Here is a 26,322-nt window from a genome sequence, read left to right as displayed (position 1 = left end):
AGCCTAGAACCCATGGGGTGGAGGCTACAGTTCTGGGCAGGCTGCCCCAGCCCCCAGTCCCAGACTCTGGCCTCAGAGCTCACGGGAAAGGCAATGGACAGGAGTGGGGAGGGCTCTGGCTTTTCTGTACTTTTAAATGAAAAAAATTAAATCTACAACCAGCTCATCTGACTCCCGTGCAAGGAGGACAAGCCGCCGAAACAAAGCTGCTTACATTTTGGTACCAAATTATGATGTGCATTTATTTTCTACTTCTTTATAAGCTACAAGATTCATCTAGAATCGTTAGGAGAAGGCGAAAGGGGCGTTTGGCTGGTTCAGTCAGTAGAGTTTGCAACTCTTGGTCTCAGGGTTGTGAGTTCAAGCCCCATGTTGGGTATAGAGGTTACTTAAAATATTAAAAAAACAAAAAAGATTCAAGCAGACAAACTAAAAAACAGACAGCAGTGGGGGTTCCAGAAAATGGAAGACTCCACTAACAGAGAATTTAAGGTAACAACAGATCTTTATCAGACCCTTATCTGGAATTAAGAAATAAAAATATTAGCCTACCACATTTCTATAGTGAACATCAAGCCTGTTCATCACTTGGCCTGGGAAGTGGCATCACTTAGGTCTAGCGATTAACAGACACCCTGAAAGACTGGCAGTCAGGACACCGAAGGTCTAGTCCTGATTCTGTGTGACCTTGGGCAAATGATTCCACTTCCTTGTGACTGAGGTTCCTCCAGAAAGGAAATGACTGGTCCTGACTTTCCCCTAAGACTAATGTGTGGAGTGAGAACATGCACCAAGTAGGCTTGCAGAATTCTGAGCGGAGTGCGGTATGACCCAGTACTGTTGACAAGGTTAAGGGGGAGACAGTAGGCGGAGAACGGAATGACAGCCATAAAAATGGTGGAGTCACACATAGACTGGGTTTTAAAAAAGAAAAAGAAGGAAAAAAAAAAAAGGAGTTTCCCAATGACAGCCCCATGCCCCAGAAGAAAAGATCCAGTAAGAATCAGGGGCCTTTAGCAAGAGTCAACAACTGATGGGGGAACCGGGCATCTGCACTCACAAGAAGGATGCTGACCTCTACCTCATACCATATACAAAAAGTAACCTAAAATGAATCAAAGGCCACTGGAGAGCTAAAACTGTAAAAAAAAATCTTAGAAGGAAACAAAGGCATAAATCTTCTTGACCTTGGATTACACAATGGTTTTCCAGATACGACACGAAAAGCACAAGCCACAAAAACACGTATCTTAGACGTCATCCAAATTAAAAACTTGTGCTCCAAAGGACATCATAAGAAAGTGAAGACAATACACAGAATGGGAGAAAGTTTTACCAGACCACGTATCTGATAAGGGATCTCCATCTAGAATATACAAAGAACTCATGCAACTCAGTAATAAAAAAAGACAAATGGCCCAAACACAAATGGACAAGGATCTAAATAGTTCTCCAAAGAAGACAATGGCCAATAAGCACATGAAAAGAGGCTCAACATCATTAGCCGTCAGGGAAATACAAATCAAAACCACAAGGAGACACCACTTCACACCCATTAGAATGCTCTAATCAAAAAGGCAGATAATTAGCAAGCGTTGGTGAGGATGTGGAGAAATCGGAGCCTTCGTGCGCTGCTGGTGGGAATGTGAAACGGTCTGACTGCTCTGGAAAACAGTTTGGCTGTTTCTCAAAAAGTTAAACACAGAGTTCTATATGACCCAGCAATTCCACTCCTAGTATATACCCCAAAGAAATGAAAACATATGTGTACATAAAAACTTGTACAACTATGTTCATAGCAGCATTATTCATAATAGCCAAAGAGTAGAAACCACCCATGTATCAATCAACTGGTGAATGGATATACAAAATGTGGTAAGTATATCCACAGACCCGGGTCTGTGTCGCGGGTCCTACACATGCAGTGTAGTGTAGAACAAAACATTATTCAGCTCTAACAAGAATTGAAGTATGGATACATGTTCGACATGGATGACCCTAGAAAACATTTAGTTTAAAAAAAAAAACAAAAAAACAGCCACAAAAGGCCACCATGATAGGTCCAGAATAGGTAAATCTATATGGAAAGTAGATTTGCAGTTGCCTAGGACCAACGAAGTTGGGGGGAGAGAGGGAAGGTGATCGCTTAAGGGAATAGGGTTTCTTTTGGGGGTAAGGAAAATCTTCTCAAATTGAATGTGCTGATTCTGTGAATTCACTAAAAACCACTGAGTTGTATACTATAAATGGGTACACTGTATGGTATGTGAATTATAGCTCAATAAAGCTGTTACCTGCTCCCCATCCTCCTGTAAAACAGAAAAGGAATCAGGAGCCTGTTGTACTCTGGAGGAACACCATATCTGTTGTCCCAACATAACCATGACTAGAGAGCCCCTTTCGCCATCTGAAGTGTCTTGATTTATATGATAAATTTCTATCACTGCCCTGTCACTACGTGATTATCAGGCAGGTGGCTTTGCCCCTCTAGGTTTCAGTTTCCTCATCTGTAAAACAAGGTCTACCCAGTTCTGATCATCTTTGACCCTAACACTATCTATATTCCCTATATTCCCCAAAGCTGCACTTTAGAAGTTGTAAAATCCTGCTCCGTTGGTCATAGGGCTTCCTGGTGCTTTGGAAGATAAACCTAAGTTAAGCAAAGGGTTTAGATGACTGGGTCCCAGGAAACAGAGGCAAGATGAAGACTAATTCCTCAGTATACTCAAATTTCCCCATAATTAAGCCACTAAGAGAGGTGATCCAACCATCCCAATGCAGGCAAAATGCCCTAAACACTCTCTCTACACATGAAAAAAGATAAACATTTAAATGGGGGTCCTCAGAGAGGAGACAAAGTCCCTAGGAAACTTGGCAAGTTTGGCAGTGGTTAACCAAGGTCTTCTCTATTCGGGACTTGGTTCAGTCCATGCACAAGGGCCTGCTATCATGACTGTCAAGGTCATCTGATCACACAGTGGGACACTCATTTCCTAAAATGTCCTCCTTTTACCCATGATTGCTGAGGAAATAAAATTATATAAAATAAGTTCAAGAAAAAATAAATCGTTTTGTTCTCATCCCTTTTATATGCGTGAGAAAGTACCTGAAAATAGTTGTTCTATCCTCTCCCTCCCTCCCAAGGGCACAGACCCGGGTCTGTGTGGCGGGTCCTACGCATGCACTGTAGTGTCTACATGACTAACGCAGAGACAGGAGAGCCCATCTCTGGGCGCCGCAGCGGCAGGTCCTTAGAAATGAGAGTGAAGGTGAAAGAAGCAGAAGGCACAGAATAAATCCCATTCCCATCAATCCATCCGAGAACTGGAAAGACAGATGCTCACCAGGGTCGCCGAGAAGGGAAACCAACATTAAGACAGAATGGAGGCGACCCACCTACATCCAGTCAGCAGTCCTGGTCACGGAGCCGGTTACCAAAGAAGGGGAAGGTTGGGGGTGAGGCAGGGCTTTCCCTGGAGGCAGGGGAGTGGTTCAGAAGGGTACAGTGGCACCAAGATACCCAGTGACCTAGCCTCCAACAAGGGAGTGAGGGGTTTCAGAGAAGATGCCCCCACTGTTCGCCTCTCTAGGACAGCAGGCAAAGAACAAGGAACGATTCAAAAGCCGGAGGCCAAGAGGAAGGGAGAGAGGAGCCACTGGCTTTCCGCATGCCAGAGACCGCATCCACGGGTTTCCGCTGTTACTGGTCCGTGGTTTTCAGACGGGGCCAAGGCCCTCCTAGTCACAGCTTGCCAGGTGAGGCCGCAGCCTACAGAGGTGCCACTTCTACGTCCAAGGGAATCCACGGGGCTGGGAGGTGGAGGCTTTACTTTACACACGCTGCTTCTGCTCAGAGGCCACATTTCAGGATGACGTGGTAGCCGTCATTGCTCTCGGCTGCAAAGACAAACACTGGGCATTTTACAGGAAGAAAGGCACGACGCTGTGACCTTGGGGAATCGGGGAGGGCACGGTACGGGTGTACCAGAAGCCCCGCCATGGATACTGGCTCAAAACACAACTGCAGAGAGCGAAGTGTGCTAACAAAAATAGGTATTTCAACATATGCCTTCACATGCCTTCTGCCTGACTGAGTCTCTCTTCGGCAATGGGCCTTTCTACCACAGCTCTAGGCCCAAGAACTGAAGGCCCTCTATCCAAGGCGGCTTTGGACAAACTGCGGTTCTCAGGGTATTGTGGCCCCCAGCACTCTGAAGGCAGCTGCTGGCTAGATCTAGAGAACAGGGGAGGACAAGAATGGCCCTGTCACCGTTCAGGGTCTATGACCCAGTCATAGGGCTTTCATTCTGATATACTCCATACATTCACCTGCCCCAGCGCTAAGGAAGGTCACAGCTAGTCTCCCCTTTCTCCTGGGACAAGATGTTCCTTTCAGACCCCTTCCTCAGGTGAAACCTTCATGCCCCACCCCTGCCCCAGATCCCTGACCTACTAGGCCTGCAGGCTCAGCTGCTGTATTCCACACTTGCTCCTCCTGGAGACCCTCATTGTAGAAAAACTCAAATGCATCTTACTTCTACTCAAGTACTGAGTTCATGGAGAACATGTTGCCTGGCCAGGATTTCCCTTTCAGAACTGATTTTGGAGCCAATCTCAAAAGTTCCCACATCTCCAGGGCAGGGTTTCACAGGACGTGAAACGGGAAACGTCCTTTTCCCCAGAGGATGTTCCCAGGTAATGTCTCTCGAGGGACCCACTGTGCAGGCAGGCCCCGCTTACTTCAATTAAACAAGAAAAAGGGGTATGCGGGGAGGGGGCTTTACCTTTTAAGGTACTGAGGATAAAACAAGACTCATCTTGGAAATTCTGCACCATCTGGAAGGCAAAAAGAGAGACCATGTCCCTTCAACAGTGAGTTCATAATATGAAAAGCCTCAGTGACACGGGGCCCAGCCACCGTAGGAGGCAGAAATGACAGTCACTGTGTTTGCACAAATGCAGGAAAATAGTTCCACTTAACACTCACTAAGGAAACACGAAACAAGATAAATATACGAGATGATCGCAGTCGTAATTAACAAAACCTGAACATAAAGGACAGAAAGGACCCAGGCAGGGAAGTGAAACGTTAACGTTTAATACAGGACTACATGTTTGTTTGCTTTCGTTTTCCTTTTTCCTACTTACTAGGACCTCCAATCCCTATAACGGACACATTATAAGAGAATGTATGTGTATAATATCAACAAAGAAAAAAACTAAAGTGCTAAAAAAAAAAACAAACCTTGGTAATTAGTAGCCTCTGCATATCAGAGTCCTATGAGGACCAATATAAACATAGCACCACTCCCTATGTCCACAAAGTGGCAGGAATAGAACAATTACTCAGCCGCCTCCGCAGTTCTTGTTTTGGTTAACTACCAGGTGACCTTGGAGAAGTCAGCCTTTCCCCTTCTGGTCTCTGTGCCCCATCTGTAAAATGGGGCTGCTCCCATGACAGAAGAACAGAACCAATATACAGAACAATAGGAATGGGCCCCCACTGCTGGTGGAGCGTTAATCTCTACAACCACTTTACAAAGCTGTCCACAGGATTGGGTACCTTACTCTTCCAGGCCAGCGTCCTAGAGAAAGCCCTGCACGTGCACACACAAAGCACACCTAAGAACACAAACAGCAGCACTGGCTGGGAAGAACGGGAACTGGAGGGGCACCTGGCTGGCTCAGCCTGAAGGGCGTGCGACTCTTGATCTCAGGGTTGACTTGGAGCCCCACGTGGGATGCAGAGATTACTTGCATAAAAACTTAAAAAAAAAAAAGATAACTGGAAGCAGCCCCCATGCCAGTCAGTAGTAGAAGCACGAACGAACGGTCACCTAATCACGCCACGCCATCCAGTGGGCCAGGGGCCTCCGGCAGCATCTCAACATGCGTAAATCTCAAAAATATAAAGTAAAATCAAAGAAAGTCACAGGAAAACATGCTATTATCCCACCTATATGAAGTTTTAAAATGGGCAAAATCAAAACAATATATTGAGAAGGAAAAGGGAATAATCAGTACAAAATTCAGACCAGCAGGTGGAGAGGTGGAGAGGTGGAGTGGAAGAGGTAATCAGCCCACAAAGAGGCTTCTAATATAATACTGCATCAACCTGAGTGCAGGTATTGGACACTTACTTAAACTGTAAAAATAAGTTCTATAGACTCCTTGCATACATATGCCATACTTCGCAATATAAATGGAAAAAGACTATTTAAAAAATATTTAAAACATACCCACAACACACATACTACCTAACACGCAGCAAAACCCCTTTCCAAATTAAAAAAAAAATGCAACCCACATGTCATTGCCTCCTCTGGATTATTGCCCCAAAACCTGCAAATCCATCCACCTGTCGACCCCTGCCCCTCCCTGTGGAGCCTAATGATGCGTGAAGTACATTTATTCTATACTGCTGGCCTGCTCCCTCTAGGACTCTTGGCAGCCCAGCCACTTGGGCATGCGAAGCCCTACGCAGAGCCCACATGGGCTTAATCAGTAACTCCCTTGTTTAATTAAGTGCCCTTGCACCTCAGGGGCCGGCTCCGCGGCGGCTGGCCGGGCTGCCTCCAGCAGTCGGGGCAATTAAGAACCAAAGGTTTCCAATTGATTCAGGGTTAAGAGGCAAGGAGACTTCGGGGAATATGAATCGCCTACTTAGCTGAGGTAGCACTGTGGTTCTGTTCTCTGCTTCACTTGCTTAACTGCCCACTCAGGAGGGCACAGGGCGAGCTGGGGAAGGGACTTCCTGTAGGGACCCATGACACGGCAAGGGTTCCGCACATTCTTGGCTTTTGTCTTCACCAAAGAAATTCATTCCGAAATGCAGAGTGCCGAGTTTTCCTGCGCCACCACGGCAGCCCACTCACTGCTCAGGTGTCAGAACCTCCCTGGCTATTCTCAAGGAAGTGCTCAGGTCAGGAACCCTGGGCTCCAGTCTGTCTGGGAAGTGGGGATAGGGAAACAGCTGCCTGAGATTTCAGTGGAATGATATGGAAGGAATTCTGACCAGGGGGCAAAACCAGCCAGTGGCAGATAAATGTACAGCTGGATCTCTGTTGGGTGTTTTAGGAATCCACACCTATACAATGCTCAGGCACACGACAGATGCCCGCACAAAACATTATCTGGCAGAATCACATCCAAGATAATATGCACTCCTCTAGGAAAAGAGTGGGGAAGACAAGTGCCTTTCACATTTGCCCTCCGCTGTTTTATATTTCCTGACTTATGCTGTGAATTTATTTTTTATTTTTAAGTAATCTCTGCACCCAACATGGGGCTCGAACTCACAACCCCAAGATCAAGAGTCTCATGCTCCCCCCCAACCGAGCCAGCCAGGTGCTCCATGAATTGCTTTTTAATTCAAGAGGAAGAAAACCACCAGCGCTTTGCCAACCTCCAGGACCAAACTCCCATGAAATGGGGACTCCCATTCAAGGGGCTTGGGCAATTGTAATGACAAGTGGGAATAGGATTATCACCAATAATGACAATATATGAAATATACAGACCATTATAAGCCTTACACTTTATATACTATCAAATTTAAAGATCTCTCCATCACTTACTCCCCAAAGTTAAAAGTGCCCAGCACTGTCAATTACCACGACCACCAGCTTATCTGGTATCTCCCGGTGCCTGACACTGTTTTGTTTTCTCATTTGATCCTTACTACAACCTGCTCAGTGGGTGTAATGATCCCCATTTTATAGATGTGGAAACGGAGGCTCAAAGGGGTTAAGTAAATCTGCCCAGAGTCACACCGCTCCTAGCAGCAAGGTCCGGGTGGGAACACATGTCCAATTCCAGAGCCCACATTCTCTCTACTTCCCCAGACACCATTCATGTACCATTTCCTCTACAAAGATGCTCTCAGAGCTCCCACAATGGGCTTGCTGGGGTCTGCTGGGGGCTCAGCGTGCCCCCCCCTTATCCCATCAGACCAGCTCTGTTTCTCTAAAGGCGTCATTTCAGGGGAGGTGGGCTCTGCAGCTGGACACCAGGGTTCCCACCCTAGCTCCACCCTTTACCGGCCGTGCGACCTGGGGCAATTACTCAGCCTCTCTGGGCCTCAGTTTCTTACCTGTGAAATGCGATTTCACCCAGTTCATAGGGAGGCTGTCAGGATTAATAAATGAGTCACAACATGTGTACTTAGGACAGTAAGCAGTGGATAAATGCCGGCACTCCAGACTATTATTAGCAAGAGGAGGGGTCCAGGACAGAACAAGCTTAAAACGAGGCATCAGGAATGTCTAGATGTAGCTGCAAACCCTCCTTGGCCATGAGTGGGACCAGATCACTCTGTGCCCTCTGCCAGAGGCCGCTCGTGCCCCGCATAGATCTGTGCAGCCAAGGGCAGACCCAGGAAGGCCGTGGCACCTTCGCGGGTCAGCAGAGAAGGGCTCTGGGCTCCCATGTGACCTGCGTCCTCTCCACCACCCGGACCGCCGTCCATTCCACCACCCCTGGGACCTGCTGCTCTCCCTCCTGACTTCTCACAGCCCTGACTGTAAGCATCCTGGGGGCAGGGGTGCAGTCAATGCCACAGTTCCTGCATGGCGCACGGCCGGCCGAGGATGGGGTAAGGAGTGGATACTAGGTAGCTATTCAGAGCCTCGGAACTCCCCCCACCCCCGCACTCCAGGGGCAGCCAAGAGCCTATGGCATGCAGACAAAACCCATTCGCCATCTTTGGGCAGAAGTCATCCCCAAACCCCAGCTGGGGCGTTTCTGGAGCAGGTCTGCCGCGCCTCCCTACGGCCCCAAGCCCCGGGCCACGAGTCGGGGTGGGGGCAGTGCTCACCTCGTTGCTCACCACCACGTGGATGCCCGTGGGGCCCTGCCGGTAGACTCGGTGGATATGCTGGGGGGGGATGCTGTACAGGTTGGCGATCTTCTCAACCAGCTCCAAGGTCGTCAGCTCTTCCAAGAAGATGGCATGGTACACTGGAGGGGCAAGGGACAGGGCCTTCTATAGAACACACCCCTGCTGAGGAGCCTGCCTACCCCCAAGCTCAACCCACCCCCCCAGAATCAGTCCCTCGGTTGTACGGATACTCGTGCCCAGACTCATTCCGTGGGATCCGGCTGTAACAGGCACAAAGCCTCTGCACAGCCCAGTGGCAAGGGCAAGGCAGCCAGGCCACAGTTCTTCATTCCTGTACCAGCCTCCCTTGGGAGATCGTACGTAAAATGGAGAATTCCTGCATCCAGCCCATACCCAATGACGCCCATGGCGGCGCAGAGGCTGGAGAGCTCTGTATCTTTAACAAGCTTCTAGTGATTCTGACGTGTGGCCAGACGCACACCCTTGCGAGAGGAAGAACTCCTGCATCCCCTTTCCTTTCTTTCCATGGCCCAGAGGGGTCACTAGATGGCTCTAAGGGGCCAAGAGCGGGATTTAAGGATAACTGCTACTTTTAAAAAAAATTTTATTTAAAATCAATGAATTAACATATAGTGCATTATTAGTTTCAGACACAGAGCTCAGTGATTCGTCAGTCGTGTATAACACCCAGTGCTCATTACATTACGTGCCCTCCTTAATGCCCATCACCCGGTTACCCCATCCTCCACCCCCCTCCCCTCCCCCAACCCTCAGTTTGTTTCCTATGATTAAGAGTCTCTTATGGTTTGTCTCCCTCTCTGGTTTTGTCTTTTTGTTTTTCCCTCCCTTCCCCTATGATCCTCTGTTTTGTTCCTTAAATTCCACATATGAAGAAGTCATATAATTGTCTTCCTCTGACTTATTTCGTTTAGCATGATACCCTCTAGTTCCATCCACGTCATTGCAAATGTCAAGATTTCATTTTTTGATGGCTGACTCATATTCCATTGTGTATATATACCACATCTTGTTTATCCATTCATCTGTCAATGGACATCGGGGCTCTTTCCATAGTTTGGCTACTGTGGACATCACTGCTATAAACACTGGGGTGCAGGTGCCCCTTCAAATCACTGTTTGTATCCTCTAGGTAAATACCTAGTACTGCAACTGGTGGGTCATAGGGTAGCTCTATTTTTAACTTTTGGAGGAAGCTCCATACTGTCTTCCAGAGTGGCTGCCCCAGCTTGCATTCCCACCAGCAGTGTAGGAGGGTTCCCCTTTCTCCACAAGGGGTAACTGACCTGACATCACAAGGGTCTTGTCCTTGCCCTTCTCCACAGCACAAATACCACTCCATTCCAGCACCGTGACCACAAAGGGAAGAGGGGCAGTGGGAGCACCACCAGCCCACTAGAAGAGAACACCGACCTGGAGGCTGGAAATGCTTCCTTATAGGAAACCCAGCTCTGTGGGTGCCCTGGGGCAGATGACTCAACACCCGGGGTGGGGGGGCCTCAGGTTTCTCAAAAGCAAAGCACAACAGGATTAAACTAGAAGTTCCCAAACTCCTACCTCAACTGAGGAACCCCTGGTTTCAGAGGCCCTGTATTTCCAAAGCACATATGCACATGCATGCACGTACGCGCACACAAACACACACACACACACACACCAGCTCCCTCTGAGAGGGGGTGGCAGAGGCCCTGGCGTTCCAGCCACACGACAGATCGGCCGTCCCAGGATTTCAGACAGGCTGACCCACCATCAGATTCTGTGCAGAGCATGTGGCCACCGCCCCTCCCAGTGCGGACAGCAGGTAAGAATGCCACAGCTCTTCCCTAGCATTGCCTTCTGTAACAGATTCGAATGTACTTTTGCTGCTTTTCAACATTTCGGAGCCCCTTCCACTTTTTCTGAGTTCACTCCTCCAACAAATCAGGCTGGCCAGAAAGACCCAGACGGCTTGCAGTCCAGCGCGTTTTGTTGTAACCTGTGGTCACCAGCCTTTCCTGCCCCAGGTGAGTGTGGGGGCAGCCAGGAGTGCTTGGGGCAGCTGAAGGGTCTGTGGGACACTCCTCTGAACGCCTCCCAAGCCACCTCTCCTCCAGGGCCGTGTTGGCGGCAGCTTGGGGAAACATGAGGCTCTAGAGTAGGCAATCCCAGGCTCATGTCCCAACTCAGCCACCCTAGAAGCAAGCCCTGGAATAATCTCTATATGTCCCGGGGCCCCAGGGTGTGTGCAGGGGCAGCACCAGCACTCGGGGCCTCCATGAGCATAAATCACGAGCTCTGCTTGGAGCACCTGCCCTGAGCAGGTGCCATGCACGACGCTGCCCTTTCCGCATGTGCAGGAAACCCCAAGGCTCAAGATCTGTCCTTCACGGGCTAACAGCTGAGAAGGAGGAGAAGGACCTAGCCGTTCTCCAGAAATGTAGAGGGGCCAGACGGAGGGCTCAGAAGCCAGCCCCCAGGGTCCGAATGTTTGGGTCCTGGCTCTGCCACGTACAATGCTGCCATCTGGGGGCAGTGATCCACCCTGTGCCTCAGTGTCCCCCCCAGCGAAACAACGTCACCAACAGTGCCTACTAGGAGAAGCGAGTAAGCGAGCACACAGGAAGCCCTTTGGACAGGGACTCGGTGAGCCTTCCTACTCCAGTGCTCCCTCGCTCTCTGCAGACATACGCAGAAGAGCAAGGACTCTGCAGCTGGAGACCAGCCACTGGTCAGACCGTCAGCACTCACAGACGCTCAGAAGCAAGGCGCTTTGCCTTACACGCCTTGTCTCGCCGAAACCTCCCACCTCTGGGGGTAGCGTCGCTATCTGCACGTGCAGAAGCAGATGCACGGGCCCTGATACCCTGCCCAAGGCCACATGGCCAACACACGGCATGGCCAGCACTGGTGTCCAGACTCAGCTGACCTCGACGCTTCTGTCCTCTCACCAAACTGCCTCCAAACTGCCAACCCAGAAGAGTCACGTGCCCCTGAGGTACCTCTAGCTCCCGCAGCCGTGCTCCTTCGCCCTCGGGCAGCCACCAAACCAAATGGGGAAGACTCGTCCAGCTGGGGGGACACCACAGGAGGAAGCGCTCCGGGAATCAGGCCATCGAGCGTCACTAGCCTGGGAGCCGGAAGGCCTGATGCCCAATTCAACCACGAGTGGCTAAGCAAGCGGCTGTCGGGGGACACATCCCCTCTCTGGGTCTGCTCCCCAGGGAGCAAATAAGTAAGCTGGACCAGCTGTTCCGGGACAGGACTTCCACCTTAAACATTTCAATCCCAGGAGGAAGTTTAACAAAAACTCATCCTTTGGAAAAAAAAAAACCCTCTGAGAAAAGCAGAGTGAGGTGATCGGTGGACATGTTCTGGGCAAGAGGACTCATGTTGCTGCTGTGTCTTCTTGTGACCTGGCCACCCGGTAACCAGCCCTGGGTTGGCGGGGCAGGGGAGGGCTCCCCACAACTCACCACACAGACTGCTGTCCCCACCACCATCCCGCTTCTGCAGCGGTGCTCGGTTCTGCTCCAGCTCCTGACAGACGTAAATGGTCATCTTTGGCCTCACATTCCTGGCAGGAGGAAGGGAAATAAATAGCAGGTATTGGGGGAGGGGGGTGGTGGGGAGGAACGTTCCAGAACGTTCCAGAACACAGGCTGGAACTAGCAGAGAGGATTCAGGGAGAAGAAAGGAGGCCGCGGGGATGCAGAAGGCCTTTGGCTGGGCCTCTACGGCTTCATGCAGGTTTGCCCAAAGGCAGAGGGATGGGCCAACCCCTCCAAGTCCTGTAAGCTGCCATGAGGGCACTCTGCCCAGAACATGCGTCTCAAGACACAAGGTGTTTTTCAGGGCAATAACAAGAGCAAACACTTTCTCTGGCTTACCCTGCCCCAGGCACCATTTCCAGAACTTCACATGCCTACCTCATTTCATCCTCACACACCTAGGGTGCTGGAACCATGGCCCTCATTTTACAGAGGAGGAAACCGAGGCTCAACAGGGGTTAGGACTTTCGTCTAGTGTACAACTCTTAAGAGGCAGACCTGAGATGCACACCCAGTCTCTCGCCCTCACTCTAAAACTGTGCTGTCCATGCGTGAAAGGGAAATGAGACTTAAAACTCGCTTGGTCAGTCACATTAGCCTGAGACCAAGTGCCCCACAGCCACATCTGGCCAGGGCTGCTGGACTGAACAGCGTGGCCCTGAACATTTCCACTGTGGCAGACCCAGCCCAGCCCTGGCTGAGATGGGGCTCCCTGCCATACCCTGCGTCCAGCTGGAAACTGACACCCACCGGCCTTTGATGGCATTGAAGAGCCGGATCCCATCTGCAGGGCCACAGATCTGGACCAGATCGTCTCGAGACATCTTGAGCAAGTCAGCACCTAAGCAGGGAAGTGGGGCCGCCCGTTAGCGGGACACACAGAAAAGCTTCTGTCCTCAGGCACCTGCAGACATTGCACGGTGGGCAGGGGACAGGGAAGAGTCAGCCTCATGCTCAGGGGGCACTGGACGTTCCACGGAGACAGAAACAACAAAAAGCTAAACATCAGGAAATCACAGCCCCAGAGAGGAGTGGTGTTCTCAAAGGTCAACAGAACAGACAGACATTTACAAAAGCCGACAGGTCCTCACCAGCTGAGCTCCCGTCCCTCCCTCTGTACCATTCACTGGCATATAACACAAGTGCACATAACCTAGCACAGGCCGCTGATGACACGAGCACTTGTCTAAATGCACAAGTGCACAGCTACCTGCATGCAGCCACTGGGAGTGAGAGGCAGAACGTTCCCACCTCCCGCTGGCCCCCCAGGCCGGCCACCCCCCGCCTCTGGGGAACCACCATCCTGACTCCTCGCACTTAAAAGTCGTGCTGGCGGGCGCCTGGGTGGCTCAGTTGTTAAGCATCTGCCTTCGGCTCAGGTCATGGTCCCAGGGTCCTGGGATCGAGTCCCACATTGGGCTCCCTGCTCTGCGGGGGGCCTGCTTCTCCCTCTCCCACTCCCCCTGCTTGTGTTCCCTCTCTCGCTCTGTCTCTCTCTGTCAAATAAATAAATAAATAAAATCTTTAAAAAAAAAAAAAAAAAAAGTCGTGCTGGCTTCTTTGAAATTTACGTAAGCGGAATGGAATAGGATGTACTTTCCTACGTCCGGCTCCCGGCCTCCAAGTCCTGTTTAAGGGCTCATTCATGCTGTCTGTGGTTAGAGAGCATTCATGGCCATTATCAGGTATTATCCGTTGCATGAATACGCTACAATCATGGGTCCATTCTCTGCTGATGGGCACGGGGGTTGCTCCCAGCTGGGAGAGATTATGAATAAAGATCTATGAACATCTTTATCTGTGGATGCAGTCCCTTCCTCAAAGCCCAAAGAGTCCCTTAGAGCCTTATTGCCCATATGGTCTCTCCAAGGGACAAGTATGCTATCAGCCTTCTGCTAAAAACCAGCCAGCGGCCACATGGCCAGGAGCGACGATATCCAACCCCCTTTTCCTGCCATGGTTCAGATGCAGTTCCAGGCATAATTCTGCAGGCACAATGGCTCCCACTACATAAGGAGTAAAAGCGCCCCAAATCCCTCCATTGTTCTACCAGGCCCCTCGGTCTCTCTCTGACCTCACCTCCTTCCCCAGTCCACTTAGCCCCACTCACCTGGGTGCCCAGCTCTGTGCCAACACACCAGGCAGGCCCCCACCTTGTGGCCCTTGCACTTCTCCCACCCCCCCACCCCCTGCCTGGACATTTCACTGTCCCCATACCCACTTGGCTCACTTCCTTCCCTGGGCCCAGCCCCTGCTCAAGGGCACAGTCTCGGGAAGGCATATGCTGAGCAACCCCCCTCCCGCCCCAAAAATGGCAGCATCCCTCCCTGCTCCTCCCTGACCAGAGCCAGATCCCTCTTCTGAGCCTGCCCACCACCAAAGGGTCATGCTGCACTGAAATGCGTGGTTCACACATCTGTGCAGACTCAAAGCTGCAAGCTCCTGAGGACAGGGTCCCCGCCCGACCCTCCTCGTACCTGCCTCCCCGAAGTTCTTGCAAAAGCTGAACTGAGACAACCATGTGTGGTTTTCCTTCCCTTCTCACAGATGTCCTTGGGAGCCACTCCTCTAGTTCTGGGTCAAAACTTTATTCCTGGTCACTGTGGATTGACTCGACTTGGTGGCAGGGTTCACTGCTCTGTTTACCCTTATGCCAGACAGCCCTGGCTCCGGGTCTCTGTCTGCCGGCCCCTCTGGTAAGAGTGTAAAGGAAGAAGCAGCCTCCCCTTCTCCCCTGTGGCCTTCATCACCATCTCCCAGGTCGTGGCTCCAGAGACAGCGTGACGGATGGGCGGCATGTTGGTGGGAAAAGTGCTAAGAAGGCTTGCTGAGTGTGCCCCAGCCCGTCTGGCGCGGGGGGCCTTTCCCGGGCAGACTAGGGCCCACCCCAGGGGACCCAGATGGTCCTCCCTGAAAGCCACACTCGACTGGAAATGCCGAGAGGCAGGGCTTCCTATTTTAGCACTTGGCCCAGGGTCAGCAAAAAGTGAGCGAGTGACCCACGCCACACTGGGTCCCCAGGAACAAACCATGGCCCAGCAGGGAGTGCGGGCAAGTCCAGGAAGGCAACTGGCTTTGTGAAGTGCTTCTAAGATCCCTGTGGGTTTTAAGAACAACACAGAGATGCTCACCCGAGAAGCTGGCGAAGAGCCGGCAGAACTGTGAGAACCTGTTTCGGTGGAGCCACTGCTGGGCATCCTGGATCGAGGCTGACGGAAGCAGGTGCTGCAGGCAGAGAGAGAGGAGGGGGGCCTTGACATGACCACGCCGGGTCTGCCCAGGGACACCCAGCCAGAGAGTCCTGCTGCAGACACTTACATCATTGCCCAGGGGCAGGGTCTCCACCGGGTGCGTCGGAGAGCTGTTCCTGCAAAGGAAGAGACCCGGTGATCAGCTGTGGGGACAGTCCCTTCTCCCAGCCCAGCGCTCTCCCCTCCCCTCATGGAATGGCACTCCCTTATAAATGCAGCAGGGCCTCAAGAATTTCCCAGGTCAGAGACACGTAGGCGGAACCGCCCACACAATCCCTCAAAATCCCTGACCAACCCTTCAGGGCAGACACAACGTTCTGACTAGCAACACAGCCGGGCCAACAAATCACCCCTCCACCCCGAGCTTGGGGTTTGTTTGCATCCGATTCCCTCCCACGCAGAGATCCCCCACCAGCCTCGGCCCCAGGGGAGGGCAATCTGCCCGAGGAGCCCCAGGTGCCGTTTGGGTGCCTGGACAGCGGCAGCCAAACCCCTCTCTGTGGAGACAGGAGAGGGCTGCGGGCTCCTGGGGAGGTATCCCGCCCTGAACAGGCAGGCCGCAGAGTGGCATCCATCCACGAGGAGAACATTCTCATGGCTGGAGACACACTGCCCTCCCTCCGGGGCTCACCCATGGGGAAGGCACAGACATGAACACCTGGACTTTTTTAAATTAAGAGAAAGATACATCTTTAAGTGACCCTCCCAGACAGACACCGTGGAGAAGGCACAACGTGGATGGACGTAGGTGTCTCATTCTACATTTAAAATGACAACCTGGTAAGTGTTACTTTGCGTGCACCTTACCACAGGAGCAATGAAGAACAGGCCCTTGCTGGGATGATCCTCAGACCGGTCATCAGCGACAAGAGCTGCCCTTTGTCCAGTGTCCGTGAGGCACCGGGCGCCTTACACAGTCCCCCCGTCCCTGCGTGAATCCTCACTCCCTTGGTAGCGGACAAAGTGAGGCTGAGGGAGGTTTAGGAGCTCACCCCTAGAAAGGGGGGATTTAACACTTGGTCCACCTGAATCTGAGCATGACACCTTGGCTATGTGCGCCCCCTTCTCAGGGGGGCCCCTCGTGACCTTGTGAAATCAAGTTCATGGACACTCTCACTCTCCCGTTAGTAAAGTTCTCTGTACGCCAAGCACGGGCTTTGAGGAGCCCACAGGTTCCACGCCTACCTGCTGAACCTGCCTGGTGTCTCCCTGCTCCCCACTGCCCCCCAGAAACAGGATCAGGATATGCGCAGCCATCACAGTGGCGCCGTGAGCCCTTCCTGTGCCACGCAGCCCGGGACGGGTCGGACCGATGCCCGCCAACCCCTGCACAACGGTCACCTTACAGTCTGTGTGGCCTGTGCATCTGCAGAGCCGGGTGACCAGGAGTGAGGCCACTCCCGTGTTACAAGCCCTGAAACATCCTGCGCTGACCCATGCTACCTGGGGAATGCGCACAAGGACCCGGAAAGAACCAGGACGGGCCCTCGCAGCCACTGAGCCACCCGAACGGCTGCTCCTAAGGCCCCATCTGTCTAGAAGGCCATTCTGCCCACCTGCTTCTACAGGGGGGGAAGGGGTGGGAGGGCGGGTTCTGGGCTGCTGCCCCAGCAGACAGTGTTTACAGAAGCGTGTCCAAGCACAGAAAACGTGCACATATTCAAAGTGCCTCCCTGCAGCCCACACTGGCGTCAGCACACCAAAGGGGGAAGACACAGGGAAGAAGATCAAGAAAGGAGCCGAGACCCATCATCACTCCAGGACCTCCGAAGGGAAAGACGGCGGACGTACCCTTCGCCAAGGCTGAAGCTGTTTGGAGAGCCATTGTAGCTTGGAGACGGGGCGCTGTTCACTTGGTAGGCCATGTCCGGCCACGGGGAGCACTGCAGAAAGAGCACAAGGCGGCAGTGACTCGCGGGCCGTGGTAGTCAGGAGGAACTCGGGCCACAGAGGTGCTGACCCGGCTCCTCTCCCCAACCAAACCAGCATCCATCAAGGCCGGCGCAGGAAACCACAGATTCCTCAACATTCCCCCACATTCTCCCAGGGACCACAGGAGGCAACGAAGTGTGGGTTTACTAGGGCCACACCCAAGAAATCAAGCACGGCAGAGAAGAGACCTGAGATTCAGCCATTCCCAGAGCAAGCAAAGCAAGGCATGCGTCTCCGTGAGCTTCCTAGCAGTCGAACCAACAAAGGAAAGAAACCTCATCGGTCACCTGGGTCCACAGGAAAAGAGAGCTGACAACAGAGACCAGCTGCCGAGAGGGCAGGGTTTCCAGGTGTAGATGAATGTGTGCCCACGCATGAAAAAGGGGGCACTGGACACGGATAACTTCCAAACAAAAATCATCAGTGAAGTTCAGTACTGGGGCGCCTGGGTGGCTCAGTCAGTTAAGTGTCCAGACTCTTGGTTTCGGCTCAGGTCATGCTCTCAGGGTCATGAGATGGAGCCCCGCGTCAGGTTCCACACGCACCAGGGAGTCTGCTTGTCCCTCTCCCTCTCCCTCTGCTCCTCCCCCTATTCTCTTGCTCCCTAAAATAAATAAATAAATAAAAATCTTACCAAAAAGTTCAGTACTAAAACCTGCACTATTTGAAAACAGAATCGCCCGAAAGGCCCTGGAGAGCACGAGGCACGTGAGCACCTCCAAGAGCAGGCCAGCCCCTCTGGACATCATTCTACGTGTGTTTGTTACATGTCAGGTGTCCTGCTAGGAGCTAAGGGAGACAAAGAAAACACGAAAGACATGATCCTTGACCTCAAGGCACTTTTTGTGCAGAAGCCAAAAATGAACATATGTGAGAATCGCCCAAAGAAAGCAAAGACATACAGGTTTTGCCTGTTGGGGAAGCCAGCGGACAAAGTATTCATTTCTTCCCTTCCCTGTGATGACACCTCTTTGGAGACAGCCAATTTGAAGCATTCCTAAGATTTACTATCACCCACCGAGCCACAGATTGGTAAATATTTAACTCTGTTGTGCATGTGGACTGGAATTTCGTGGAGCTAAGGAGCAAAAGCCGACAACCTGTCACCTGGCAAGGTCATGGGCCAGGTGGGGGTTTTGACCAACGGCACCACGCTCTGAGATGGGCTTGGAAGGACATGGTCTAAAGCACCCCTGGCCATCAGGTGGAGGTCAGAGGAGAGTCAGGAGCAGAGAGGTTGAGGTTCAGCCTAGAAGGGAAAGATGTCTGGAGGCAGAGGGCTGTGGGAGCATGGAGGGCACCCTGGGGCGCCCCCATGGAGGGGACTAGGGCCTGGGGAGAACTAACTGGTCTGAGTGCTAATTCACAAATGCAGGGCCCAGCACTGCTTTGCTGCCGCGAGTAAGCCAGGCTCTTCCTGCGCCAGGACCCTCTCTGTTATCCTGAGCCTGATAAAACACTAGTACGTATCTGTCTCTACCGCAAAATTAGCTTCCGTACTATATCTTGTTGCAAATACCCTTCTGCACATGGTTTATTACACATGCTCACTCACACACACACACACACACACCTCATCAGGCAGGACTGGCCACCATTCTCTTAGGTGCTCTGTGCCCGGGCCTCCTCTCCTCGCTTAACACAGCCTCCTCTCCTCGCTTAACACAGTCTTAACGCCCACCATGGCCGGTGCCGGGCGTCATGTATCTGTGGAGGGCTTTCTGAACACGTCAAATTATTCAACAAACAAACACCCATGAGCTGGACTGATTGCAGAATGCAGTGGGGAATAGTTGTTTAAAAAACAACAACAGAGCCCAGAAAGAAATGGCCCAGTGGTGACCAGTGGCAGGAGGAAGAAGCACCCCAGTGAGTGTCTCAGAAGTAATGTTGGACACAAGGATGGTGGGAGCAGGGCGCTGTCGGAGTCTGGGTTAGGAGGAAACGCATTCCAGTATCCATCCAAACAACGGGGCAGCAAAGTAGTTCGCACCCCCTGACCTGGCGAGCCCACTCTGAGAACGGAAGCCTGCAGAGATCTCTACCGTATGCAGAACTTCACGCGCCCAAGGTCACTCACTGCTCCCTGTTGACACAGCAAGGGCCCAGAAAGCACCAAACGTCCACCCACAGGCCATCTATCTACACAACGGAGGCCACGCCTCTGGATAAAGAACTAGAAAGCTCTTTATGAACAGATGGGGAACAGACTCCAAGCTAGGCTATTAGATAAAGCAAGCAAGTTACAGAACAGCATGTCTGTGTACACTCTTGGGTGTAAAAGCAGCGGGCGTGGATGAATTGGATGAACTGGCTTCACTGGAAGAGAAAGCTGGGCCACATACGTGAGGACCCAGAGACACCAGGTGCCCCGGGAAAGGAAAGCTCGAGGCCAGGACAGTTTGGAGAGAGGTATTTTCTGATGTATATACACTCTCTTCTATTGGATTTTGGAGCTTTACCTATTAAAACAATAATCACCAGATTCTGGCAAGTGCAAACGGCAGCACTAGGCTGGAAGGTATTTCGGAAACCCCGTCCCAGCCCCCGGGCCTCATCGCATGAACCACAGCTCTGGACCCGGGAACCTACCACAACTTCATGGGCACTTTCAAGAGGCATTTACCCACGGTGGGCGCTCTTCCCAAGAATCTAAACCAACAGCGCGCCATCATCCTGCTCCTGGCAGAAGGCTGGGCAGGGTGGGCCGCACCCCAGCAGTAGGCCGGCTCACCTCTGTGAGAATGGTGGTCTCATAGGACGGCTGGTACTTCTCCTTCTCCTGGGCAGTTCTTTTCTCCATCTTTTCCCGGTCAGTCTTCTGTTTCCGGTCAGCTCCCTTGGGCTACAAGTGCAGAGCATGGGAGTCCAATTAGTCCAAAGTGAGCAGAGGCGGCTGTCAGAGAAAGACCCGGGGCTCGGCGACAGTCTCCGAGGCCTGCGCACTCCCGGCCTCTCCCCAGGGCCCAGGAGTCCAGGCAGGATCCTCCCTCACCTCCCAGGCGTCAAGCACACGGTCCTCCTCCTGGAGCCCTTCCCCTTCCTCACCTGTGGGAACTCACAGCCTGCTACAGGGTCCTGCCACTCAGCTGCTCAGGGGGAAACGCTTGGAAATAATCTCTACCAGTGGCTGCTGGCTCATGGACAAAACCCTTGGGAGCCACAGCAAATTGCAATGCGTTCCTTGGGTTACCAGTGGAGGGCGAAGGAAGTGGAAGAAGTCAGGGCTGCTGGTGGGAGTTTGGTCTGCACCTGCGTGCTGGGAAATCCTGGACGCATCGTGAAGGTCTCCCTCCTCCCAACTCCAGGTCTAGCGTGCAGCTCCCCGCTCACATGCCCCACACAGGGTAACCCCTCCAACCTCACAGAGCCTATGCTGGGCGCCCGGCAAACATGAGCAACTCACAGAGGCACTACTACTCCTGTCATTTACAGGTAAGGAAACTGAGGCTCAAGTGACTTGTCAAGAATGGAGAAGAACCTGCCCTGGCTGGTCCAGGTCTTCAAAAACAAAAACCCGGAGCAGAACCAAGTGTTGACCAGACCAAGAATCCAAGAGAGCGTGTCCAGGTATATATCACCACCAGGCTGGCCCACCAGCCCTGCTCCTGGGACACTCTGGACAGCCTGTGACTATCACCTTCTGTGAGTTCACAGCCTGCTTGGTGGTTTCCGACATTAAGCCTCCAAGCAGCCCCAGAGCCCAGAACTGAGTGGTCTCCCTGCGGATGCAGTGGACCGTGCACGGTGCGCAATCAGTGAAAACAACCCGTCCTCAAGCGTAATGTCACCTTCAGGGACTTCCATCCCAGAATGCACCTTCCTCAGGCCACACAGCTTTTCATTTCCAGCTCAAGAGCGTTCTAGGAGACCGCCCTCGGGGTGATGTGATACCCATGTCAGACAGAGTTGGGTTTGCAGGGGGTCCTCTGGAGACAGGGATGACAGATCTGGTGTTCAGAGAAAGACCAGGCATGCAGCACTATACCCCAGTCACCTGCCCCCCCCCGGCTCCTGCCCCTAACAGGAGGCTCTTCCTCCCCGTCCAGAAGCCATAGGGCGAGCCTGCGTGTGGGGGCGGCACTTGTCCCAGTGAGGCCTGTGGAGAGCTGGCTGGTCAGAGAGGGGTCCTGCCTGTCCTGTCAGAGGCCCTGACACCCCCCCAGAGCCTGAGCCTCGCTCCAGCAAGCAGGAGGCTTCCCCGTCACGAGGGTGACTAGGGGTGGAAGAATGACAGCCAAGTTGGTGAGACTCTGCCTGGCGCTTGCACGCAACTGCTTGAACTGCTTCTGTGATGGGGCTGGGTGCACGGGGTAGCCACACCTCCCCGGGCATTCTGAGAAGCCAGTTTCAGGTGACTGCGGCCCCTACGCCCCTGCAGGAGATGCCAAGGCCTTCCTTGGGTCACTCAGACAAGGCAGCTTCCGGATCAATTCCCGTGATAGCTGGTGTGTGGTCCAGAAGCCTTGTGGGCAGAGCCCTCACCCCTGAACTTCTGCCTCGAGGTGTAGACAGGGGAGCTGGCGGGGGCCACGGGAAGGCCTAGGCGTTCCGGCGGGGGGAGACACCGTCCGTCTCTCCTGCTGCCCCGTGCGGCCTCTGAGCCCCAGGAATTCCACTGGATGCCACTGGACCTGAGCACAAGGACAGCCAGCAGGACCACAGATGTGGTGTATATGACGAGGACAGAGGTGTGACCGGGGACAGGCAGAGACATCCGGCGGTGCAGCTGTGGGGCCGTCCACGGGAGGTCAGCACCGCGAGATCCCGGAGCGGGCAGTAAGAAGGAAGAACCGAGGCCGTGGCACCCACTGCACTGGTGGACGGGCTCAGTGCAGGAGTGCTCGTCAAGGACGGCCATGCCTAATCCCCAGGACCCCTGAGGCTGTCAGCTCCCAAGGCTGCAGGCGGAATCAGGACTGCAAGCAGCGGGAGAAGGGGACAGGAAGATGAGCCTGCGGCCTCCCAGAGGGTCCAACGTAATCACGGGGCCGGTAAAGGTGGGCGAGGGAGTGGGGAGAGGAGGCTGGAGCGGTGTGACCCCAAGAGCCCAGCGCTCTTGCCAGGCGACGGGCCACAGGCGAGGAACGCAGAGGCCTCTAGAAGCTGGCAAAGGGAAGCAGAGGGAGCCTCCGGAAAGGAATGCAGCCCTCCTCACACCTTGACTGTAGCCCAGTGAGACCTCGTCGGACTTCTGACCGCCAGCCCCGAGAGGTAATACGCGTGTGTGGCTTGAAACCACGAAACCTGCGGTCATTTGTTCCAGAGGCAGCAGGAAACAACTCTGGTGGGCTTGACTGCAAGCAGTCGTCGTCCCGAAGCACGTTTCGGAAGAGTGCTACCGCTCTGGCACAAAAGACAATCTCACGCTCCCACCGCGGCCCATGCCTTCCCACCTGGGGCGGCACCGCTAACTGAGCCAGGGCCCGCCCCTCCCTCACCCCTGCGGACGCCACAGGCTCTGCTGCGACCCTGCATCTCCCCAGGCCACGCAGGACCCTGGGCTGTAGCACCAGCCACCGACCATGTCTAAGATGCATCAGTCCAGACAGCTGAGATGAAAAGTAGTGAACAGGCAACTGCAGGGGGGCGGGGGAGGGGGCGGGGGGGGACACAGGCAGGAAGGAAAAGAGAGGAGATGCCTCCAAACATGTTTCCTTCTCCAGCAGGAGGCCGCGACACAGGGAGCTCTACGGCCTCGGGCCCTCCATAAGAACATCCGGGGCCAGGACTCCCGCACGGGGTCTCCTGCCGGGATTTTTAAGGAGAATCTAATGGGCAACTACAGAATCTGTGGCCAACTACAAAGCGCTTGGGAAGAAAATGAAAACCTAAACACATGCAAGTCCCGGCAGTCTTACAAAGTAGAGCTGGGCACAGCCACCTGTGATGGGCACGACAGAAGGTGCCCCCGCACAGGACGCCCACAGCGGGCAGCCCCGCCAGCCCACGATGTGCAGGCTCACACTCCTCGGGGGCCCAGGCTCATGCGACGCCGGGCTTGCGCGGCTGTCACTGTCTAGCACAGGCGGGGACCCCACGGGCACGGCGGCCACAGGTGTGCAGCGTGGCAAGGACGTCGTCCTACCTTGAACACCTTGATCTGGCAGCTGGCTGAGTGCAAGTGCTCTGTGTACTCCCCATTCTCGTTCTGCTTAAATGTATCAATCTGCACCCGGAAAGGCACCCCCTTCTCGCCACCGTGCTTCCGGGGAGTGAACTCTGTGCTGATGCAGTGCACCTGGAAGGGGAAATGTGGGCCAGTAGCAAGGAGAAGGGTGAAGCCAGGCCCTGGACTCCTCAAGGGCTCCTCGCCAAATGTAGGTTTCCATCCTGCCTTGTCAGGTGCACACCTGCCTCAGCCTCCCCGCTCTCCCACCCACACTCCCATCAGGGCGATGGTCTCCCCGTGCCCCCTTTACAAAGGACACGCCCTCCCACCCTTGTCCCTTGACCTTGGAGGCCCTGCCTGAGCAGCTACGTCCTCGCCACTGCTCAGGCCCTCGGGCCCCAGCGGCCCCAGCGGCCCCACCCTCACTCCCTCCTCCCCCTTGGCAGAGCCCACAGACTGCACAGCTCTGTCCCCAGCAGCCCTGGCGTCCCGGTTACTTGGGCCAGGCCCGGAGCAGGACCGGGAGGCTAGAACCATTTCTAAGTTACCAGCACCTGCTACAGAAGAAGGCACTGGGTAACGTATTTCTTATTGTAATACTATACTACTGCAATAATATAAATTATTGTGGTAATACAATAATATTGTAATCATAACTTCAAAATACAATAAGAATATTGTAATTATGTAAAAAAAAAAAATCACTAACTTTTACTGAGCAATTGCTATGGACCAGGCACTGCAGTAATGACTTTATGTTCATTATCTGATTTATAAGACAGGTGGAAAAGCTAAGAGGCTCGGAAAAGGACATAGAGTAAGGGAGAGAGCGTGTGTCAGCCCAGAAGCACAGCGGCCCCGCCATGCCCCCTGGGTCCACACCAGGTGCTTGATCACTAAATAATTAATTTAATTATAGAAACTCTGCTGGAAAAAAATTTTATTACATATTATCTATGCGAGGACATACTTATTTTGTTAACAAGCTTACATATTGTTAAGCAAAACCCACACAGAGTTCTACAACATGCCAAGTCCTTTTCTAGCTCTGGGGACCAACCAGCTCTGTGACTGAGCCACACTCCTGTACCCCATTCCCTACAACGTGCATCCCTGCAACACAGAACAGAGCCCGTTGGGGCCCCGCGGGTGGATTGTTTTGAGGAACATACAGGCCCCAAAACTCTGGCTTCCCCCGAGGACACCCTCCCTCCCGCTTACCTGAATGAACGCAGAGGCTCTCTTCGAAGGGTCCCACAAGAATTCGACTGCGTTCAGCTGGGTCGGGCTGGCCCTGGGGTCCAAGATACCAACAGACAGTGGAATATCTGCACACACACACACACACACACACAAAAGTGCAATTGTCAGCCACTCCCGAAGATTTCGGGAAGGACTCTCATTATAGGTCCAAATTCCTTAACCACAATTTGAAATGCCAAAAGTTCTGAAAACTAAGTTTTGCATAACTCATTTGGCAGCAAGCCCGACTTGAACTGCCATGAAGCCATTTAGAGTCTTTCTCCCATTTTGGGTGAACATTTTACCCTTACTGCAGAAATATTAGGGGGCCTGATTGCCTGTTGGGAGGCATTACCTGTCACTAGGGGGCCCACGTGCCCTGTTGTCATTCTAACCTCTGAATTCCAAAACCCAATGGCTCCCAGGGTCCGAGATAAAAGACTGCGCATAGACCAATGCCTCAGACCCCAAAATTCAATTTCTGTTGCCCATCTCTACAATACTCATGCTTTCCTTTGTCACAGAGCAAACTCCTTTAAGGCAGAACCCTCTGCAAAGCCTTCCCAGCAATCCCCGATGGTAGGCCTTTGAATTAGAAGTCCCCGAGGGCAGGCCTGGTGCCATGGGCACGTCTGCCAGCCCCCACAGCGCTTCACCCAGGGCAGGAGTGTATTAAAGTGCCCTATGGAGGCATGAGTTCGACAGCATCCGGGAAGAACCCCAACGTGCTCAGAGTTCCTTGGGCCCCTCATGGCCCAGGAGACTCACCAATATCCAGGATCCGGTCCCCAGGCCGGCTCCACCGCCATCCCTCCAGCTGCTGGTGCTCTGTGTACTGCAGCCGGCGGTCGTGGAAAACCACGCGGATGATGCTCTAGGGAGGAGAGGTCGGTGGGGGGACAGCTAAGTGCGGGGCCGAGAAGGACCCCCGAGGAAACTCCCACTGGGGCAAACCTCCCACCTTTTAAGACCAAGACCCCTCCTGCTGGAGCCTTCCTTCCCAGCTCTCAAGCTCTGTATGCTTCTCCCCACTCAGAACCCCAGTAACAGGACACTGAGAATGAGGACTATCTCTTTTCCAGAATTACTAAGTGCTTTATATACACGGCTAACCTATGTACCTTCTTGTGCAGATGAGCCAACTGAAGCTCAGGGAAGTTCAGTAAGTGGCAAAGCCAGGCTCAAACCTGAGTCTGTTCAACCCAGAGCCCGTTCTATCAGTCCAGGCCCTTCCGGCTCTTAGCACCACTGGCTTGCCCCTGGCTGTTCAGACAGCAACAGGAACCCACTCCCACTCCAGAGCTCTCCCCAAACCTCCCAGGCACTCCTGACCCCACCCCCAGCAAGCCCAGGTCCCCAGACACCCCCCCCACACTCCCCGCCAACAACTCCTGAGGAAGG

The 26,322-nt window shown here is 53.2% G+C and overlaps 1 protein-coding gene across 1 annotated transcript in view; it reads right to left on the bottom strand.

The window, feature by feature from the left end:
• Positions 1 to 1,398: 1,398 nt before the first annotated feature.
• The window catches only part of TFCP2L1 (transcription factor CP2 like 1), a 58,650-nt gene continuing 33,726 nt past the window's right edge, over positions 1,399 to 26,322 (bottom strand). Inside the window, exons 4-15 of the mRNA XM_045867506.2 lie at positions 25,690 to 25,795; positions 24,901 to 25,007; positions 23,656 to 23,808; positions 20,302 to 20,412; positions 17,427 to 17,518; positions 15,703 to 15,751; positions 15,516 to 15,609; positions 13,135 to 13,225; positions 12,310 to 12,410; positions 8,816 to 8,958; positions 4,785 to 4,836; positions 1,399 to 3,897 (exon numbers count right to left, since the gene is read on the bottom strand). Of these exons, the coding sequence (XP_045723462.1) occupies positions 3,851 to 3,897; positions 4,785 to 4,836; positions 8,816 to 8,958; positions 12,310 to 12,410; positions 13,135 to 13,225; positions 15,516 to 15,609; positions 15,703 to 15,751; positions 17,427 to 17,518; positions 20,302 to 20,412; positions 23,656 to 23,808; positions 24,901 to 25,007; positions 25,690 to 25,795 (1,146 nt within the window). The 3' untranslated portion in view covers positions 1,399 to 3,850. The remainder of the gene's footprint in view (positions 3,898 to 4,784; positions 4,837 to 8,815; positions 8,959 to 12,309; positions 12,411 to 13,134; positions 13,226 to 15,515; positions 15,610 to 15,702; positions 15,752 to 17,426; positions 17,519 to 20,301; positions 20,413 to 23,655; positions 23,809 to 24,900; positions 25,008 to 25,689; positions 25,796 to 26,322) is intronic.

Source organism: Mirounga angustirostris, unplaced genomic scaffold (assembly GCF_029215605.1).
Source record: "Mirounga angustirostris isolate CCGP_5_RB_7025 unplaced genomic scaffold, mMirAng1.0.hap1 SCAF_3, whole genome shotgun sequence".
Lineage (NCBI taxonomy): Eukaryota > Metazoa > Chordata > Mammalia > Carnivora > Phocidae > Mirounga > Mirounga angustirostris.
Note: the sequence above shows the minus strand (reverse complement) of the source record. Positions and strands in the feature narration are given on the sequence as shown.